The sequence below is a fragment of the Babylonia areolata genome, chromosome 20, assembly GCF_041734735.1.
Source record: "Babylonia areolata isolate BAREFJ2019XMU chromosome 20, ASM4173473v1, whole genome shotgun sequence".
In the NCBI taxonomy this organism is placed as follows: domain Eukaryota; kingdom Metazoa; phylum Mollusca; class Gastropoda; order Neogastropoda; family Buccinidae; genus Babylonia; species Babylonia areolata.
This window is the reverse complement of record NC_134895.1, coordinates 47,799,298-47,820,614: the sequence shown is the minus strand read 5'-3', so window position 1 is coordinate 47,820,614 and position 21,317 is coordinate 47,799,298. Positions and strand designations below refer to the sequence as shown.

At 39.5% G+C, this 21,317-nt stretch overlaps 1 protein-coding gene across 2 annotated transcripts in view; it reads left to right on the top strand.

Moving 5' to 3' along the window:
* Positions 1 to 340: 340 nt before the first annotated feature.
* LOC143294676 (nucleoprotein TPR-like) overlaps positions 341 to 21,317 on the top strand; it is a 100,316-nt gene continuing 79,339 nt past the window's right edge. For both annotated transcript variants that reach the window (XM_076606066.1, XM_076606065.1), the window contains exons 1-14: positions 341 to 497; positions 3,062 to 3,166; positions 4,478 to 4,551; positions 5,651 to 5,747; positions 9,138 to 9,241; positions 11,343 to 11,456; positions 11,924 to 11,974; positions 12,532 to 12,624; positions 14,030 to 14,110; positions 14,968 to 15,055; positions 15,679 to 15,747; positions 16,314 to 16,477; positions 18,386 to 18,478; positions 19,883 to 19,987. In XM_076606066.1, coding sequence (XP_076462181.1) covers positions 341 to 497; positions 3,062 to 3,166; positions 4,478 to 4,551; positions 5,651 to 5,747; positions 9,138 to 9,241; positions 11,343 to 11,456; positions 11,924 to 11,974; positions 12,532 to 12,624; positions 14,030 to 14,110; positions 14,968 to 15,055; positions 15,679 to 15,747; positions 16,314 to 16,477; positions 18,386 to 18,478; positions 19,883 to 19,987 — 1,395 coding nt within the window. The remainder of the gene's footprint in view (positions 498 to 3,061; positions 3,167 to 4,477; positions 4,552 to 5,650; positions 5,748 to 9,137; positions 9,242 to 11,342; positions 11,457 to 11,923; positions 11,975 to 12,531; positions 12,625 to 14,029; positions 14,111 to 14,967; positions 15,056 to 15,678; positions 15,748 to 16,313; positions 16,478 to 18,385; positions 18,479 to 19,882; positions 19,988 to 21,317) is intronic.

The following is a 21,317-nucleotide window of genomic DNA, read 5'->3' as shown; positions in this document are numbered from 1 at the left end:
GCTGTCTCAGCTTTGCCTCTTGAACCAACACTGAACAACAAATAATTTTTGAACATCCAGCGATCGGATTATTATATTCTGTTGGATACATTTAATTGTCATAGTCGTTGGCCCCATGAGTAATGCGTAATGTCTGGCGCACATGCAATATAAAGAGAGAGCGTGTACATGAATTTCAATTCCTGTTTGCAGATTTTTAACTTTGTGATAAAGAGAAAATATTCTGATTCTTGTTTAAATGTGAACCCTGACCACATAAACTGAAACCGCATCAGTGCAATCTAGAAGTCAAACTAATTCTTAGGAAGAGTAATCTCCCTCATCTTACACTGAATTCAAAATGGCGGGGACCAGCACGCTTTCAAACGCACTCGATTCTAAAGAGTTAGACTCTCTTTCGCCAGCAGTAAAGTATAAACTTGAAGTGGCACTGGGTTCTAAAATTACAGAAGTTGAAGGCTTGAGAAGCAAATATGAAAAACTTCGCGTCAATTCAGGTGAGTTGCCGAAAACCGCTGTCTCTGTCTCATCCACTATGATACCGACAGGCCTGGCACCAATCATCCTCCGACGACAACACAATTGTGACATAACATTATTCGACACATACTCATAATACTGTGTAGAGACGGGTGACTAGCAGAATTTTTCAAAATCCATTCCTCCCAGTCAAACTGAAAGAACTAACTAACATATTCAAGCGATGTTGATTCCTGGATTTGAAACTCCAGTTCCGTTTGTTCAGTTCTTTTAGTTTCAGTTTCTTGGAGGTGTCAAAACGCGAGGACTTTATCCATGTACACGACATCTGCTTAAAATGTTTGGGTTTTTTTTAAAAGGTGCTTGACCTGCGTACTGATGCAAACACAATAGTTCGGCGTTATTCAGTCATAGTGGGGGTTCTCCCTAGACTGAGCTTACTCAGTTAATGAACATCACTCAGCTCCCCCCAGCTCTGGAATCCTTTTTCCCCTTAACAAGTGTTTGATCTCTCAAGGCCTGACTAAGCGCGTTGGGTTACGCTGTTGGTCAGGCATCTGCTTGGCAGATGTGGTGTAGCGTATATGGATTTGTCCGAACGCAGTGACGCCTCCTTGAGCTACTGAAACTGAAACTGATCTGTCAACTTCTGCCTCACCTTCTGCCCACCCCCATTCTAAGTACCTCCATCATATTCCAATTGGGCAAAAATAAAAATTGTCAGAAAGAAGATTATACACTAATAGTAATACAGTTGGTTTCAGAGTCCGATGTTTCTATTTTACATCATTTAACTTCATTATTCTGGCTTTTGGTGCTGCTTTGCCAAGCAATTTTTAGCAGCAATGGATAATAATTAAAAGAATCTTTTAATATATATCTAGCACATACACTTCCTCAAGAAACTGCATTTTCTGAAAGGAGAATGAACAGACTAGCCATTTCTGATTGAAGCTTATCTGGTAACCAGTCAGAGAACCATAAATGAGAGAGAAGTTAAAGATAATTTCTTAATATATGTTATTGACTGTCACTGTCAGTAAAAGCATCTGAGATAAAACAAGAAAATATTATGTACAGATAGAGTCCTGAGTTATAATCCAAACTTCTGGTATACTACACAGCTCTCTTGTATGCACAGACACCATCCCATCCCATCACACACAAACAAACACCATCCCATCACACACACACAGACACACACACACACACACACACACACACACACACACACACACACACACACACACACACTCTTCTACTGACATACCTGCTTGTATTTCGCCCACCTGCTTCATCAAGTTAATGCTCACTTTTATACAATATCAAAGAGGTAGATAGAAACCCATTTGGCATACACTGCAGATAAGTGAGAATTGCTCATAACTCATTTGCCTGATCCACTCGTTTGATTTTTGCATGCTTTGTTTAAACAATGCTGGCCAAATGTTTCACATGTCTTGCGATTGTACTTTAAATCAGTTTTCATCCCCTTCATTCCCCCCACCCATCCTTGGCCTGATACGAGTAAATGGACAGTTTATCTTTGACTCATGTTCAAGTTCAACTCTGAGTCAGCCACAAAGCTATGCTCAAGCTCCTGCACCAATTTCTTTTGGAACAGTCTTCCTCACTTGCAACATCTAGCTCTATAACTACCCCTCCCATTTCCCCTCATTGCAAATTGTCAATGTCACCTACCTTCTGTTCAAATGAACCATCTGACACAGCTAGCACTAAACTTCCCACCACTAATGATTTGTAAAGCTTCAGCAGCATCTTGGATGACAGAATCTCAAAGTGCTTTTTTTTTTTTCTTTTCTTTTTTTTCTTTTTTTTTCTTTTTTTTTTTTTTTTTTTTTGCAAGGAGCAGCGGTTTCACACCACTTAGGCTAAGTTGGGATTGTTATCTGCCACTTTGAAAGTGTTGTCAGAAATTTTTAGGCGGATGCCACAAATAACATCCTGGAACGACTACACAGAGTCTGATTTGGTTTTGCTCTTCATGAATAATTACAGCAGACTTTTCACTTTCCTTTTGGTATCAAGTGGAAAACCATAATACAAAAAACAACAGCAAAAAACAACAACAAAAAACAAAAAACAACAACAACAACAAAAAACCCAAACAAACAAAAAAACCCAAAAAACAAAAAATAGAGGTAGAAAAATTCCTGCCATGATATTTATTGATAGGCACAGATTTATCCTTTGTGGGGCACTTTCTAGCACTTCAGAACTTAAGAAAAATGGGGCAACGAAGATGTTAAAATAACATGTGTTCTACATCATTTCATAAGTTGCAGAGTGTATGTCATTTCTAACAGACTATGTAAAAACAGGAGAAATAGATTTGATAAAGTATCAGTATAAATAGTCAATATTGTATAATATTGTTTTTCACAAATTCTGTTTTGACCCTCCACATTTAAAACATTGATGATTGAAGTGACTTTTTGAAGTTTTTCTTGTGTGTGTGTGTGTGTGTGTGTGTGTGTGTTATGCAATATTCCATTATTTTGCAGTAAATTTGGTCAAGTTCTAGTAACTTATTTCGCTCTGTTTTCTTGTTTGTTTACAGAACAGCAGTATTTTGAACTGGAGAAGCAACTGATCACCAGCAACAGTCAGCTGGAGACCGAAAAAGCCACCAATGCAGAAACTCTCTCCAAGCTTAAGGAACTTGGTAATTGGTTTCTTTCACTTTTAGTCCAACACCAGTCCATTGCTAACATCATGATGATATATTACACTTTGTGCCTGTTTTGATGAGCATAGATAAAGCATAAGTGCAAATGTTGATGTCAGATTATTTTGAGAAAATGATCCTGTCACTGATTTGGATTTAGTACAGATTAGTAAAACATAGGAAAACATGTTAGTATTACTCTGATCAGTTAGAATTCTGATCTGTTTTGCCAGTTGTTTTCTTTTCATGAGTCATGGGATTTGTTGGTAAAAATTGTTTGTTTGGTAAAGGTTTTGGTTTAAATTATGGGTTACAATTAATTAAAATATATATGATGAACTCAGGAAGAAAGAATTTATTTTGAGACTGTAGAACTGTGACTTTGTAAAGTGGATTTGATAAGGCAGCAAAGACCCAAGACCAGTACTGACAAGGACTGTTCTGCCTCCTCCATTAGACCTTGTGTGGCGATCTGGATGCTAGCCTTGGATAAGGCTGTAAGGCAAGGTTACATGTGCAGCAAGGACCTGCTGAAAGAACTGTTGGCAACAAGACAGTTGACCCCTCTAAGTGTATCCACAGAGAGAGAAAAAGAAAAGTGGAGGGATGGCACCAGAGTATGGTAACATTCTCTTCTCATGGAGAGCAGCCTGAATTTAATGTAGAAAATATATACTGTTTGATTTTATTTGTTTTTAATCTAAGGTTGGGCCCACTTAAGGTTATGGCATTTGCCAGTAATCTTTCACCAGTTACTAAACATCCAAAGCATTGGAGAGATGAGTAAACAGTTTAGGTCCTTTCTGTGCAAAAACCATTCACTGGTTGAGAAAGAATTCGCACTTCAGACCACAGGTTGTAACTATGGAATAAAGAAAATCTGGATTGGATGCCTGTGAAGTTAAGATAACGTAAGATATTTATGTCCACTATTGGATAGTATTTGTGTGTGTGTGTGTGTGTGTGTGTGTTCACATGCATGCAAATGAGTATGCATATGCGTGTTTACATTAACATTGTATGAAAAGATTGGTTGTAGCTAATTAAATTTATTGAGTGTGCTCAAACAGTCAAAGACAGTGGACTTTAAAAAAATTTTATGAATAAAATTAAAAATGTTCAGACATTCCTTAAATATGCTGTGTTTTACTTATAATTTACCATTTTATACCATAGGTCTCAGAGCAGTATTGTTTTCATTTACACTGCAAGTGGTGATACGAATTATATATAGGCTCATGGTCATATGATATGAGTGCTTGTACTTGTCCAGTCTCGGGCTGATCTGAGTTTTTGGGCTGGTTACAGAAAAACAGCATGATGAAGCCAAATGCAAAGTTGAAGAACAAGAGAAGGAGATTGGTACTATCAGGACCCAGAAGGTATGTCGCATAGTTCACTGATAAATTGGTGCAACATATGCATGATTAGCTGGCTTAGTCCTATTGAAAAATGTATCTGAAGTGATTGATTTCATGTAAAAACTTCTGTTGTCTTCTTGTTTTGGTTGCTTTTTTTTGTTTTTGTTTTGTTTTTGTTTTTGTCATTTAGCTCTCATGCAGGTAAAGTAAGTCTATCAGGATATGATAACCCTGTTTCAGTTGTATGTATGTCACTGCGTGTGTGCATCCATGGTACAAAAAAGAAAAAAAAAATTATCTGGACAATCTTTGTCAACACCAAATTTGACTTGAAAACAGATCAGGGGAAAAACGTTCTTTTCACAGTTTATAATTATGGGGGTGCAACTTTTTTTGTGTTGTTGTTTAATAGATGAAACAGTACTGCAGATTGTAAATTTTTGTTTTATTTACCTCTTGATCTGCAAAATTTTCTTTGGGGCATTTCCAGATTGTTGCAGGGTTAGCGAAAATCACATTTGTCAAACTGTTATAAGACAGCATTTCTTCTCCCCTGTAAAAGAACGAAGGAAAAAAAATTGGGACAAACTGCACTAAATGCACCATCAACATGTTTTATTGCATGCCACATGCACAAACATGGATAATAATTTTGTCTCAACTTTTTGAGAATTCCATGTATATTAGAATGCACAATATTTATCCACAGTAAAGTCACACATCTGTTGTCAAGCACAGAAAGATGTTTTTAAATTCACTACAAAAGTCACCATCAGTCAACAAAGATATCTATCAGTCTTGGAGAAATGAAAATTAAGTGAAGGTGAAAGATGGCTGCATTATGTGCAAGAATGAAATGAAAGAAATTAGCAACAATAAATCATGCATGCATGCACACACATGCATACACATGGTGTTTCTTAGCTTTTGTTTTCTGTTGTTGTTTTGTTTGTTTGTTTTTTTCTTTTTGAGTAATTACATCTCGAGTGGTCAAAAAATGTTTTCAGTGTCTACTGTCTTCTGTATATATATATATATATACACATGTATATATATATATATAATATATATATTTATGACAGTGACATTTGAACGTGAGATCGCGATCGATAATTTGCAGATGGAGCTTACCAATGCCAACCAGCTTCTTCAAGCAGAGAAGCGTGACCTGAACAGCTTCTTGGAAAAACGAGACAAAGACCTGCAGCGTCTGAAAGGTAATGAGGACTGTGCTGCTTGTCGAAAACCTGTGTAGTTCTCCTCAGGGCCCTTGTCTCAGAGTGTGTTTTACAAACGACTGCTGTGACGTAGACAGTTCAGTTCAGCCTGGCTATGTGTCCTGCTGACTATACAGGGCCAGATCAGGGCAGTGCGGCATAGACACCTGTCCTGTTTTATGACTGTGTGTGAGATAGACACCTGTCCTGTTTTATGACTGTGTGTGAGATAGACACCTGTCCTGTTTTATGACTGTGTGTGAGAGACACTGGTCCTGTTTTGTGACTGTGTGTGACATAGATACCTGTCCTGTTTTACGACTGTGTGTGACATAGACACCTGTCCTGTTTTATGACTGTGTGACATAGACACTGGTCCTGTTTTATGACTGTGTGTGAGATAGACACTGGTCCTGTTTTGTGACTGTGTGTGACATAGACACCTGTCCTGTTTTACGACTGTGTGTGACATAGACACCTGTCCTGTTTTATGACTGTGTGACATAGACACTGGTCCTGTTTTATGACTGTGTGTGACATAGACACCTGTCCTGTTTTATGACTGTGTGTGACATAGACACCTGTCCTGTTTTATGACTGTGTGTGACATAGACACTGGTCCTGTTTTATGACTGTGTGTGACATAGACACTGGTCCTGTTTTATGACTGTGTGTGACATAGACACCTGTCCTGTTTTATGACTGTGTGTGACATAGACACCTGTCCTGTTTTATGACTGTGTGTGACATAGACACTGGTCCTGTTTTATGACTGTGTGTGACATAGACACCTGTCCTGTTTTGTGACTGTGTGTGACATAGACACCTGTCCTGTTTTATGACTGTGTGTGACATAGACACTGGTCCTGTTTTATGACTGTGTGTGACATAGACACCTGTCCTGTTTTATGACTGTGTGTGACATAGACACTGGTCCTGTTTTATGACTGTGTGTGACATAGACACCTGTCCTGTTTTATGACTGTGTGACATAGAAACCTGTCCTATTTTATGACTGTGTGTGACATAGACACCTGTCCTGTTTTATGACTGTGTGTGACATAGACACTGGTCCTGTTTTATGACTGAGAGTGACATAGATACCTATCCTGTTTTTTGACTGTGAGTCACATAGACACCTACCCTGTTTTTTGACTGTGAGTCACATAGACACCTACCCTGTTTTTTGACTGTGAGTCACATAGACACCTATCTTGTTTTTTGACTGTGAGTCACATAGACACCTATCTTGTTTTTTGACTTTAAGTCACATAGACACCTATCCTGTGTTCTGACTGCTTTGCAAGGTCAAGATCTGTCCAGTTCGGATGCTGCACGGACCAGGTGAAGTTTTTCTTCTTGACCTGGCAGAAACTGAATACATATCCTGAAGACTAGAGAAAGCTGAACAGTATATGGTGTGAATGGTTTTGTCAGTTTCAGGAAGAATGTCAGTTTTGATGCATCTTTTCTGTTAATGTTGATGATGTGATAGTTGAGCAGGGTAATGGAGGTGATAGTTGAGCAGGGTAATGGAGGTATAGCTGAGCAGGGTAATGGAGGTGATAGCTAAGCCAGGTAATGGAGGATTCTGTGTTCACACATGCTAGATGATCAATATAAGGAATAAGCCCGAAGCTTCTTTTTTTGAGAAAGTGTCTGAGTTTGTTTCTTTGTATCTTTAATTTACCTGTGACTGTGTGCTAGCTTAATTAATCTGCCAGTAGCATAAGCAGCACTGACTTGGTAGTTGTGCCCCTTGTAAATGGAGAGTTACTTCTCAATCAATCAATCAAAAACACTTTATTAATCCGCATGGAAATTAAGTTGTGCAATCACAGGCTCATTGTAAACACTGGCATAAAATCATGCGCAACATAAGAAGAGATTAAAACTAGTCAAATAAGAATTCCCAATAGCTGACGATATACTAACCCCCACCCCCACCCCCACACACACATACTCATGTTAAGACAATAGGGTATTGCACAACAATATTAACAAATGAAAACATCCAACAAAAAAAGGGTATAAGATTACTAAAAATGACATGCGCGCACGCACGCACACACACCCACACACACACACCCACGCACACACACACGTTAAGACCATAAGGTATTGTACAACAATACATAAATAAAAACATCAAGGGAATAAATCGTATATATAAGTAAAATGTACGCGCACACACACGCACACACACACACACACACACACACACACACACACACACACACACACACACACACACACACACACACACACACACACTCATTCACACACACACTCACACACACACAAACAACGTATGCATGCACATAACATATGTCACGCCAATAAGATTAGAACATTAACATTAAGATACATGAAATCCAAGTAAAATAAGAAAATATTTAAAAATCACTTCCGATCACACACACACACACAGAAATGCTTGCTTGCCCGTGCTCACCCGCTCAGTCCCACATGCACGCATAATGTCTGCTCCCGTACACTCGTCTGCTGTTGAAGTTCAGGTGTTGCTGTGGCGAGTGGGCTTGGGGGGTGGGAGGGTTCACTTGGTGTATTGGATGTTTTGATTGTGTGCGCGAATGGCTGTAGGAATAAATGAATTAATGTATCGAGATGTTCTTGCGCGTGGAGCTCTAAACCTACCACTTATGTCTGACCTTCTGCTGTTAATGTCATCATGTAGTGGGTGTCTTACGTCGGTCAAAATTGTTATTAGTCTGTCAGTCAGTTTTCTATTGTGCATGTCACTAAAGGTGTCTTGTCTTATACCCACCACCCCACCCGCTTTCCTAATGACTTTTTCCAACCTGTCTTTGTCATGTTTGGTCGGGTTTCCCCCCCAGCACACGGCTCCGTATGTTAAAACACTACAGACAACAGATGTGTAAAACATTTGGAGCATCTGCTTGCATACATTAAAACTATAAAAGATTTCATTTTTCTAAGACAGTACATGCGACTGTTGCTCTTTTTAATGAGTGCATTGTTGTTGTTTAGTTCTTTACTCTCCTTGCCTCGTTGTTCTTTCATAATGGAGGATGGTTGTAAATGATTTTGTTTTGCAGTTGATAATAATCAGTATCCATGCAAAATTGAATGCAGAGTTAATTGTCTTCAAAATCTCTGGAGCCTCTTGTGGGTGATAATTCTGGTGCTTTAGTTCAAGGTTTGAGGAATAATGTCACCATTGTATTTTATAACTTCTGGCAGGGACTACACATGATTTTTTTCCCCCCAGTCTTAAATATGTGCTGTAAATTCATCTTTTTACCCTGAGATTCTGTTGCTACTGAATTTAAAGCAGGCATTTTATGTGTACTTTCTTTCTTTTTTTTTTTTTTTCTTTTACCAGAACTGCTCATGCTTGTTTTTCAGATGATCTGAAGGAGATAAGTGATAAACTGTCATCAGCTAACAACGAAAAGTGCAGTGCTCAAGCAGAGCTGATGAAGCTTGAGGCTTCCAATGTCAGCAGACAGGTAGGTAAAAGTAACACCCAGTAGAAATGTGTATAAAATGAAAAATGCCTCTTCAGTATTACCAAGTATGAAAGGTCATTGTTCTGAATATCAGCATTAAAAAGATTTTTTGTAAAGAAAGTTCTGTATTTCAGGATGAAATTTTTTTGGGGTGTTTTTTATATATACCATTACAGTGTAAATGTTTCCCTTTCGTTCATGAATGCTGATTATTCAATATATTTTTCTTTTTTCCCCATACATATACTATATGTGTGTGTGTCACTCCTTTATGTTCAGTGTGAATTAGGCCATGCTGCATAATGCTGAAGGGAAAATAGCTCATTATCAGGAGAAGCGTTTAGTGTGTGATTTGTTGTGTGGCCCATTTTAAGTATTGGAAGAAGCATTAGTGTGTGACTTATTGTGTGGTCCATTTTCAGTATTAGGAGATGTATTTAGTGTGTGACTTACTGTTTGGCCAATTTTAAGAATCGGGAGAAGCGTTAGTGTGTGACTTATTATTGTGTTGCCCATTTTCAGTATTGGGAGAAGTGTTTAGTGTGTGACTTATTGTGTGGCCCATTTTCAGTATCGGGAGAAGCGTTAGTGTGTGACTTATTGTGTGGTCCATTTTCAGTATTGGGAGAAGCGTTAGTGTGTGACTTATTGTGTGGTCCATTTTCAGTATCGGGAGAAGCGTTAGTGTGTGACTTACCATGTGGCCCATTTTAAGTATCGGGAGAAGCGTTAGTGTGTGACTTATTGTGTGGCCCATTTCAGTATCAGGAGAAGCGTTAGTGTTTGAATTGTTGTGTGGCCCATTTCAGTATCAGGAGAAGCGTTAGTGTTTGAATTGTTGTGTGGCCCATTTTCAGTATCGGGAGAAGCCTTAGTGTGTGACTTATTGTGTGGCCCATTTTCAGTATTGGGAGAAGCGTTAGTGTGTGACTTATTGTGTGGCCCATTTTCAGTATTGGGAGAAACGTTTAGTGTGTGACTTACTGTGTGGCCCATTTTAAGTATCAGGAGAAGGGTTAGTGTGTGACTTATTGTGTGGTCCATTTTCAGTATCTGGAGAAGCGTTAGTGTGTGACTTGTTGTGTGGCCCATTTCAGTATCGGGAGAAGCATTAGTGTGTGACTTATTGTGTGGTCCATTTTCAGTATCGGGAGAAGGGTTATTGTGTGACTTATTGTGTGGCCCATTTTCAGTATCGGGAGAAGCGTTAGTGTGTGACTTGTTGTGTGGCCCATTTTCATTATCGGGAGAAGCATTAGTGTGTGACTTATTGTGTGGCCCATTTTCAGTATTGGGAGAAGCGTTAGTGTGTGACTTATTGTGTGGCCCATTTTCAGTAGTGGGAGAAACGTTTAGTGTGTGACTTACTGTGTGGCCCATTTTAAGTATCAGGAGAAGGGTTAGTGTGTGACTTATTGTGTGGTCCATTTTCAGTATCTGGAGAAGCGTTAGTGTGTGACTTGTTGTGTGGCCCATTTCAGTATCGGGAGAAGCATTAGTGTGTGACTTATTGTGTGGTCCATTTTCAGTATCGGGAGAAGGGTTATTGTGTGACTTATTGTGTGGCCCATTTTCATTAACAGGAGAAGGGTTAGTGTGTGACTTATTGTGTGGCCCATTTTCAGTATCGGGAGAAGGGTTAGTGTGTGACTTATTGTGTGGCCCATTTTCATTATCAGGAGAAGGGTTAGTGTGTGACTTATTGTGTGGCCCATTTTCATTATCGGGAGAAGCGTTTAGTGTGTGACTTGTGTGGCCCATTTTAAGTATTGGGAGAAGAGTTAGTGTGTGACTTATTGTGTGGCCCATTTTCAGTATCGGGAGAAGTGTTAGTGTGTGACTTATTGTGTGGCCCATTTTCAGTATCGGGAGAAGCGTTAGTGTGTGAATTGTTGTGTGGCCCATTTTCAGTATTGGGAGAAGTGTTAGTGTGTGACTTATTGTGTGGCCCATTTCAGTATCGGGAGAAGCATTAGTGTGTGACTTATTGTGTGGCCAATTTTCAGTATTGGAAGAAGCATTAGTGTGTGAATTGTTGTGTGGTCCATTTTCAGTATCGGAAGAAGCATTAGTGTGTGAATTGTTGTGTGGCCAATTTCAGTATCGGGAGAAACGTCTGGAACAGGAGAAGGAACAGCTACAGAGCCAGGTGGAGTGGCTTAACTCTCAGCTCTCAGAGAAGACGAAAGAACTCGTGACTTTCAGGAGGGAAAAGGTAAGGACTAGGCGTCGAGAGTTCCTTGCTGTACCCCCTTTTCCCACGCTGTCGTTCTGTTTCCTCTCGTTTTGATTTGTTTCCTGTGTTGTTTTTTTGTTTTTCAATCATTTTCATTTATTTATTTCATAGTCTTTAGGATTTGAATGCAATAAGATAATCATGTCCACGACAGCCATACTTCCCAAATTCCACTTTTTTTGGGAGGGTGGGGGGTGGGATGGGGTACGGGGGTGTTGTTTAGCCATGTGGGATGCAAATCACCATTCTGAATACTTACTCCAGTCTTCTGCACTCTAACTTAAGGTAAATGACCTTGTGTCAAACGTTCTTCAGTATGGCCTTGTGTCATACATTCTTCAATACTCACAAGTTTGTAAACTGTCTTGTGTAGTATGAAATTGCGGGTATGTCCTTCTGTGATGAATAATTCATAACTTGCTGAATATGATTGTATTTGATTGCAGGCTGGCAAGGTTCTGGAACTGCAAGGAAGTCTTGATGAGAAAACAGAGGAGGTAAGGAAGAAAGAAATCCGTTTATAATGTGCTTAGTTGTGTTTCCAGAACATTATGTCAAGTACATAATGATTAGGTCTGCTTACACTTTTAGCGATACGTGTTTCACTTTCAGAAGGCTTGAAAATTCTGTGTTAGTTAATCAGTAATGTCAATTATTTTTTCATTTGAAATTTCAAGTGCTGATACCATTTGGATAGTTGTAAACAAGACTTAAACAAGATTAAATTGAATGTACTTTGTGCTGCAAGGGTATTATTGAGGGTATAAATGGAAAAGGATGTAATCACAAAAGTTCCATGCTTAAAAGATCATAAACTGACTGAAATGTACAACTACAAACAAGTGCGCACACCAAAACATAGTTGTATACACACACACACACACACACATACAGACATACGCCAATTTTCATTGTATGTCCTTAAAAAATACATCTGATAATGCATCTGAACATCCTCATGACATTAGGTGAACAGCATAATTTCAAACGCATCTACCGTCACTTTCAACTTCATTTGAAGTTTGACAAACAACAAATACTTTGTGAATTTCAGATCACCCATCTTCAGGCCACCATTGAAGCTCTGAAGAGCTCAAAGGAAGAGCAGGGAACCAAGATTGAGACACTGGCTCAAAAACTTAAGGAGGTAAGCACATGGTCTCAGTGTTTTACAGTTCCAGCCTCACCCAAAGAGGACTTGTGACATTGTCAAACCAGATACATACAGGTGTGTTATATACGTTTTTTATCTGTTGAACACTATCGCAATTATTCATTGGTGACATATTTTGAAATCTATGTGTGTGTGTGTGCGCGCTTGTGATGGGTAACAATGGAAGGAAAAACTAATCCACTGTTCTGGATTCAGTTTGTTGCCAGTGTCCCAGTCTGTTCACTAGTGGACCCTGTCATAATACCGTAAAGTTCGGTCTATAAGCCGCGACTTTTTACCCCAGCTTCATGTTCTCGTCTATTTTTAGCTGCCCTTCAACTCACTAAAATCATGATTTAATTACACATACTTAACCGTGACCCAACTAGTGCAGACTCCGGCAGGGGTCTGACATTCCTGTCCTGTGCAAACTACTATCCGCCTATGCGGAGAAAACGAAAGTACTACGGCCGATAACCTCCCAGAAGTAGGTAACGTCCCCTTTGTCCCCCTGGCTAGCGCCCTCTTTTTTCGGCAGCCATCTCGATACCTGTTCCTGTGCTCTTCATTCGGCTAAGTTTTTTTGCGTTTTCTGTCTGTCTGTCGATTCTTTGGCGTTTCTGTTTTGTGTCCAATTATGTCTTCAAACAGGTCGCACAATTATGTAGCTTGATTGGGAGATCAGGCTAAAATTAGCAGTTTTCAGCTAATGGTCTGAAGGAGAAAGAAAGACTATTTCACTACACATATACTTTACCGTAATTTCCTTTTGATAAAGTCCCACTAAAGGAAAGGTACAGAGTGAAGAAATGCAGATGAGCATTAGAGTGTTAGAGAATTTTGACATAAATCATCGCAGATACAAATTATTATTTAAATTTTTGGGGTTTTTTTTTGTGATGCCTGGTTCCTTGGTGTTTATTTTTGATTATGGTGAATGTGGTGTGCTTTCTTTTGCTGTGATTTGAGCCTGTGTGATTTGAAACTGTGATGGTGCCTGTGTTGGTTTACATATTTTTACGTCACTTCGTCTTAAATATCTGTGTTTTAGCCAGTGTCTTGTGAGACTGAGTTGCCTTTGTACATATCTTATGTCACATAGTCGTAAATTTGTATATTTTATTGTAAAGTGCGGTGAGCCCCATGTGAGTTGAAAGTACTGCGCTATATAAGTCTGCATTATTATTATCATTATAAATCTGTTTATAAAAGAAATACCGGGGCAGAAGAACTTACAGCATTTAAAAAAAAAATTTTTTTAGATCATTGAGGTAAACATATCTCGGAAACAACTTGTAGTTCAGTCTGTTAACATTGAGAAAAGAAGACAGGTACATTAAACGTCACTTGTCTGCACTTCAGTGTGAGCGTAGTAAAGAGATGGACGCTGCGTTTTCAGGCCCGCGACATGCAGACGACTGCTGACGAGCAGTACAGACAAGAACTAGGGGCCCAGACACGTCTGGTGAACTTGTACAAGGTTAGTGAATTTGTACAAGGTATGTATGTTTGTGTGTGTGTGCATGCATGTATGTATGTATGTATTCTGTACTTTGTATTAATTTTGAATATTGTTGTATGTATGTATTTATGTATGTGTGTGTATGTATGCATGTATGTATGTGTGTGTGTGTGTATTCTATACTTTGTTGTATGTATGTATATGTATGTATGTATGTGTGTGTGTGTGCATGTATGTATGTATGTATGTATTCTGTACTTGTATTAATTTTGAATATTGTTGACTAAGTTTTATGAATGTCTTTGTTTTAATTATAGTGTGATATTTATGCCTGTTTTTTTTTCTTCTCATTCTGCGTATCCTATGTATGATTGTGATTATTGTATGCAAGATTTACATTTACTTAGTATTTAAGCATAATATGTGTTTGATGTATTTATACTGAATGACCGTGAGATTATGATCATTGCATGTGTTATGATTGTGATTAGTGTATGTGAGGTCGGCATCAGCTTAGCATTTAAGCATTTTATGTATTCTTACTGAGTAATGTGATTCTTGTGTGGTGTCTGTGTAGCATTGACCGCATATGAATTTCTCTTCTTGAGATAGTAAAATATTCTGTATTCTGTAAGAAACAAATGACTTTTCTCAGTATATCTGCAGAACATTTATTCTATTTGTTTTTTGTTTTTTTCTGGTATCCCATGTCATTAGTTAATATTTGTGATAGTGACACCCTGAAAAATCTTCAGGTAGAGATACTGGATCCCACATGTGCCCATATTTGTTTCATTGTTCTGTTTTTATGATGACTGCTGCATGGTAGATTGGGTGGATTGTAAAATATATGCGTGACTGTCTTTGTGTAAAAGGCATCCACTCAGGAGAACACTGGCAAGGTGACAGAGTTAACGAGAGCAGTGGAAGAGCTACAGAAACTGTTAAAGGAGGCTAATAATGGTAACTATTCATAAGCTCTGTGTGTGTGTGTGTATGTGTGTGCATGCGTGTGTGTGTGTGTGTGTGCATACTTGTTATGAAATGAATATTATACCAGCGGTAATTTTTAATGTACAAGTGTGTATATCTGTGTGTGTGTGTTTGTGAGTGTGTATGTGTGTGTGTGTGTGTGTGTCTTATTTTGTGTGTGTTGTTGATCTGTATAAGTGTTGCATACTTAAAAATTACGTTTTGTGAATATTATTATGTAAATGCATACAGATGTATTTTGATTTTTTGTTTTGCATGCAGATGCACATGTACATTTGTTATGACACTTTTTGAATGAGCTTTATTTTTCAGTGAATTAAGACAGGAAAGTTTTAGCTGAATGCATGTTGATGAGACCATAATAATCATCATTACTTTCATGCCCTGAAATGGCTCCTTTGTGGTCTGCTGGGCTGTAGCAAGATGGTTTAATTTGAATCATAGTTGCTTTGTTTTAGAACTAAAGTTTGAATTCAGTGAAACGAGGGTCATCCTTGTTTGAAGATGACACACTAGTTCATGGTCCAACTTTGTCACAGAGCAAGGGATTTTGACCTGAATACATGAAAAAAAAAATTTGTTGTACTTTTCAGCCTACACTCAGCTGGAAACAACAAAGTCTGACGAAGCAAACAAACTCAAAGAGAACATGAGGGAAAAAGGTATGGTTTGGATTAATTTTCTCATGGTTCTATAGCCATGATTTATCACAATATTCATTCATGCAATGTTCTGTGTGATTATGCATGTGTTATTGAGGTAAACAAAACAAACCGAAATATATCTTGGCTTTTATGATTGGAACAGAGAAACATCTTGCATGTTTTACCATTTGTAAGTCCTCTGAACTAAATTTTACCATGATGTTCAACAGTAGAGGTCTTTTACATTTGCAGAGTTATTAATTTTACTTGTAACAGAGTAGATTAGTTTGGGAAATATATGTCCTGTTTAGATTGAGAGTTTGGAGCTATTTCCAGAGTTAAAGATAGAGAGTTTGGAATTGTTTCCAGAGTTAACGATAGAGATTTGGGAACTGTTTCCAGAGTTAATGATACAGAGTTTGGAACTGTTTCCATAATTAAAGATAGAGAGTTTGGAACTGTTTCCAGAGTTCACGATAGAGATTTGGGAATGGTTTCCAGAGTTTGAAACTGTTTCCAGAGTTTAAGACTGAGAGTTTGGAACTGTTTCCAGAGTTGACAATTGTGCTGGGAACTGTTTCCAGAGTTAAAGATTGAGAGTCTGGAAGTGGAGCTCCGTAACGCCAACGACCTGCTAGCGGCCAAGAAGTCTGGCACATTCACCGTGACAAAGGAAGAGGTGGAGACCATGTACCCTGCTGCTGCTGCCACCAGCAAACTGCTCAAATCAGGCATGACGCTGACACAGGTGAGATGTATGGCCAGGCATGACTCTGACACAGGTGAGATGTATGACCAGGCATGACTCTGACACAGGTGAGATGACTGTGACACAGGTGAGATGTGTGACCAGGCATGACTGACACAGGTGAGATGTGTGGCATGACTTTGACACAGGTGAGATGTATGACCAGGCATGACTCTGACACAGGTGAGATGACTGTGACACAGGTGAGATGTGTGACCAGGCATGACTGACACAGGTGAGATGTGTGACCAGGCATGACTCTGACACAGGTGAGATGTGTGACCAGGCATGACTGACACAGGTGAGATGTGTGACCAGGAATGACTGACACAGGTGAAATGTGTGACCAGGCATGACTCTGACACAGGTGAGATGACTCTGACACAGGTGAGATGTGTGACCAGGCATGACTGACACAGGTGAGATGTGTGACCAGGCATGACTGACACAGGTGAGATGTGTGACAAGGCATGACTGACACAGGTGAGATGTATGACCAGGCATGACTCTGACACAGGTGAGATGACTGACACAGGTGAGATGTGTGACCAGGCATGACTGACACAGGTGAGATGTGTGACCAGGCATGACTCTGACACAGGTGAGATGTGTGACCAGGCATGACTGACACAGGTGAGATGACTGACACAGGTGAGATATATGGCCAGGCATGACTCTGACACAGGGTGAGATGTGTGACCAGGCATGACTGACACAGGTGAGATGACTGACACAGGTGAGATGTGTGACCAGGCATGACTGACACAGGTGAGATGACTCTGACACAGGGTGAGATGTGTGACCAGGCATGACTGACACAGGTGAGATGACTGACACAGGTGAGATGTGTGACCAGGCATGAATCTGACACAGATGGGATGTGTGCCATCAGCAAGCTGTTCAAGTCAGGCATGACTCTGACACAGGTGATTTTTTTTGGCATGACTGACACACGTGAAGGTGTATTATTTTTATTCTTTTTATTATTTTTATATATATTTTTATTGAACCAAGTTAAGAGTATCAGGATGTGTTGCTGGCAGTGGTACAGGGAATCCTCACACACATTGTAAAAGTATAGGTTTTGTCAGTCCGCATTTCCAGCTTGGAAGTGTTTGGGATCTCTTGATGTTGTCAAAGTTGTTCATTTTGCATTGGTATATCTTCTGTGCAACTGAGTGTGAAATAAAGAAATAAGGTGGATAATTTAAAAACCTGTGTTAGTGTGTTAGTGGTTTTTTTGTTTTTTGGTTTTTTTGTTGTATGATCAGTCACATTGTGTCCAAAATGTAACTTTCAGCTATGGCTGTCAGTAAGAAGGTGTTCTGTCGACAAGAAATTGTTAATGTATTTTTCAGTACACGTCTGTGTAGTGATACCGTTTTGACTGTGGTAGAAGTTGTATGATGCTAATCTGGTGAAAGTTGTGTAGATGCAGATTGGGCTAAACTGTCAGATTTGCTGTCAAATCTCCTTTAGTTGTAATTTGTTGTCCTGTTATGACGGGCGCAATAGCCGAGTGGTTAAAGCGTTGGACTGTCAATCTGAGGGTCCGGGGTTCGAATCACGGTGACGGCGCCTGGTGGGTAAAGGGTGGAGATTTTTACGATCTCCCAGGTCAACATATGTGCAGACCTGCTAGTGCCTGAACCCCCTTCGTGTGTATATGCAAGCAGAAGATCAAATACGCACGTTAAAGATCCTGTAATCCATGTCAGCGTTCGGTGGGTTATGGAAACAAGAACATACCCAGCATGCACACCCCCGAAAACGGAGTATGGCTGCCTACATGGCAGGGTAAAAACGGTCATACACGTAAAAGCCCATTCGTGTGCATACGAGTGAACGCAGAAGAAGAAGAACAAGTTGTCATGTTACTCAGTCAGTACATCTTCTGTTGTGTCTCAGATTTACAGCGAATATGTGCAAGCTGTGGAAAACCTTGAAATCCAGAAAGAAGACAACAAACGTCTGAACTCCTACCTGGATCAAATTCTTCAGGTATTGTTTCGCCTCGACTGTTTTATGTGGTCTGAGTCTGAGGTGTCAGTACACCTATGCATTTTTGTTGTTGTTGTTGTTGTGTGTGTTTGTGTGTGTGTGTGGTGTATCAGTTTGTCAGTTTTATTTTAGTTGTTTTTTTCTTTTTCTTTTTTTTTCTTTCTTTTTTTTAAATATTTTTTTTATAGAATATCTCTATTCTCCTTTTGAGGGGAGTGCTTAATTCCGTGTCAGATATGAGTAGCAAGTAAATAGACTGGCTTTGATGCAAAAATATTTAACGATTAATAATTTTGTTCTTCTTTGTTTGTACTCAAAGAATTGGTGCCCTAATTTTAAAAAAGAGGTTTGATACTTTGTGGAAGGAAGACTGTTTTAGTTTGGTATGGAATTCTGATTTCCTTCCTTTGTGTCATCCTGATTTTGAGAATATGCTGAGTCTGTTTATCATGAAGGAATTAGTGTTGGTCGTTCAGTAAAAATTTAAATAGAAACAGATATTTGGTATGAACTCTGTATTCAATACTCATACTTGACTGTGACCCACTAGTGCAGACTCCAGCAGAGAGGAAAAAAATTTCCTTTGTGTGAGCTTGTGTGTATGTGTGTGAGTATGTGTGTGTGTGTGTGTGATTGAGAGAGAACTAGAGAGAGGGAGCAATGAAATGTCGAGCAAGTGCTTACACATGTGTGCGTGCATGTCTTGGGGAGCACCGTGGCAGTGTCAGGCGTTGGACTCTTGTTTCAGTGTTGGTCAGTGATCAGGGTTCGAGGCCCAGCTTCGGCACGGTGTTGTGTCCTTGGTAAAGGCATTTTCATTCTGGTTTAATTACACATACTTAACCGTGACCCAACTAGTGCAGACTCCGGCAGGGGTCTGACATTCCTGTCCTGTGCAAACTACTATCCGCCTATGCGGAGAAAACGAAAGCAATACGGCCGATAACCTCCCGGAAGTAGGTGACCTCCCCTTTGTCCCGCTAGCTAGCGCCCTCTTTTTCCGGCAGCCATCATGACTCCTGTTCCTGTGCTCTTCATATGGCTAAGTTTTTTTCTGTATTTTCTGCCTGTGTCGCTATTTTCACTCTGATTTTCCCCACTCCGCTCCAGGTATGAGCAGGTACCTGATTTCAGTCTGGGCAGGTAAAAACAGTGGACGGAGAAGATTGGGCCACTATTTCTCTCTGCCAAGACTTAGGCACCCAGTGGATTTGAATTCATGGCTTCGATGGTCATAAATTGCTATGGTACCTTTAACAGTTTTACTCTTTTTATGTGTGCGTGTTTGCCCTTTCATGTGCTTTGTACGTGTGAAGCTTTATCGGTAGGAGCGATCATGACATGGTGATGCCTGCTTTAAAAGCATGGCTGTGAAGTTGGTGTGGTGTGTGTTGACGATGGCAGGAGATAGAAGACAAGGCCCCACAGTTGAAGAAGCAGAGGGAGGACTATGAAGCCACGATGCGCACTCTGGATCAGCTCACACCACAGCTGGATGCTGCAATGCTGGTCAGTGTGTGTGTGTGTTCGTGTTGTGTGTGTGTGTTTGTGTGTGTGTCATATGTGTGTGTGTGTGTCTGTGTCTATGTGTGTGTGTGTATGTGTGTATGTCTCACTTGTGTCTTAAATTGTTATATTTAACTACACATACTCTACTGTGACCCACTAGTGCAGACTACGGCAGGGAGTCCGATTCCTGTCCTGTGCAAACTACTATCCGCCTGTGCAGAGAAAACGAAAGTAGAACTGAGCAACTGACCTGAATGTTTTTCTTTTACCTTTGTGATTAATATTTACTTAGTAATCGGAGAAAGTGGTTTACCTGATGTTCATTTTTTTTTTTTTTTTAATGTTTTATTTATCTGTTGATTCAGCATTTGAAGGAGCCTAAAGAAAACTGTCTGTTTTAGTTGTTTGAAGCAGACAGTGAAGTCTTTTGAATTTGAATGACAAGTTCGTCAGAAATGGAAGACACGAGTGAGAGATCACAAAGACAGAAATCACTGTCCATAAACGCATTGTATACAATGTTATTGTTTGCATGTTTGAAGTTATGTTATTGCAGGTTTGTTTGAAGTCTCGTATTATGATGTTTGTGTTTAAAGTCTTGTGTTATCACATCTGTGGTTGAAGTCTCTTGTTATTGTATAAGTATTTGAAGTCTAGTGGTGTTATGTTTGAAAACGGTGTATGTTTAAAGGCATAAATATACTTAACCCCCTCCTGCCCCCAGATTCTAAGATATATTAAAGATTTAACTTTGCTTTAAGCTTACTCATGTGAGTGGACATGAACTCGTAAGGGATTGAACTTTGTGTGATTGATCATCAGGAATAAGATTTTTTTCTGAATCAGACTGTTTGAATACTTAACTGGCTTTTATTGTTTCAGTTCCACAACCCCCACCCACCACACTCCACTCTTCATCCACCTTCACATTGCCTGAGATTGAAAATTCTGTTTCACGTGTGTCTATGTGTGTATGTTAGTTAAGTTCACATGAGGAATTTTACTCTTGTGTCCTGTACATGAAGTTTCTGTTTCACTACAAAGTCTGCATAGGTAATACTTTTATGTTCAAATAGGCAGAGATGCTAATTGTTGCGATTTCGCTGTATTTTGTTACACTCAGTTTCAGTTTGTTCCGACATTACGCCAATGACAGCATTGTTCCAACTAGTTATTTTGGACTACATAACATGGTGACATGCTCTCCAGTCATAACATTACCCAGATGCTCTAGATCTATTGATCATGAGGCCAGGGCAGTCACTACTAACCTTGGTCTCACATGATGATGCTCGGCTAATCATGTGCGTGTTTACATTGAAACAGCATT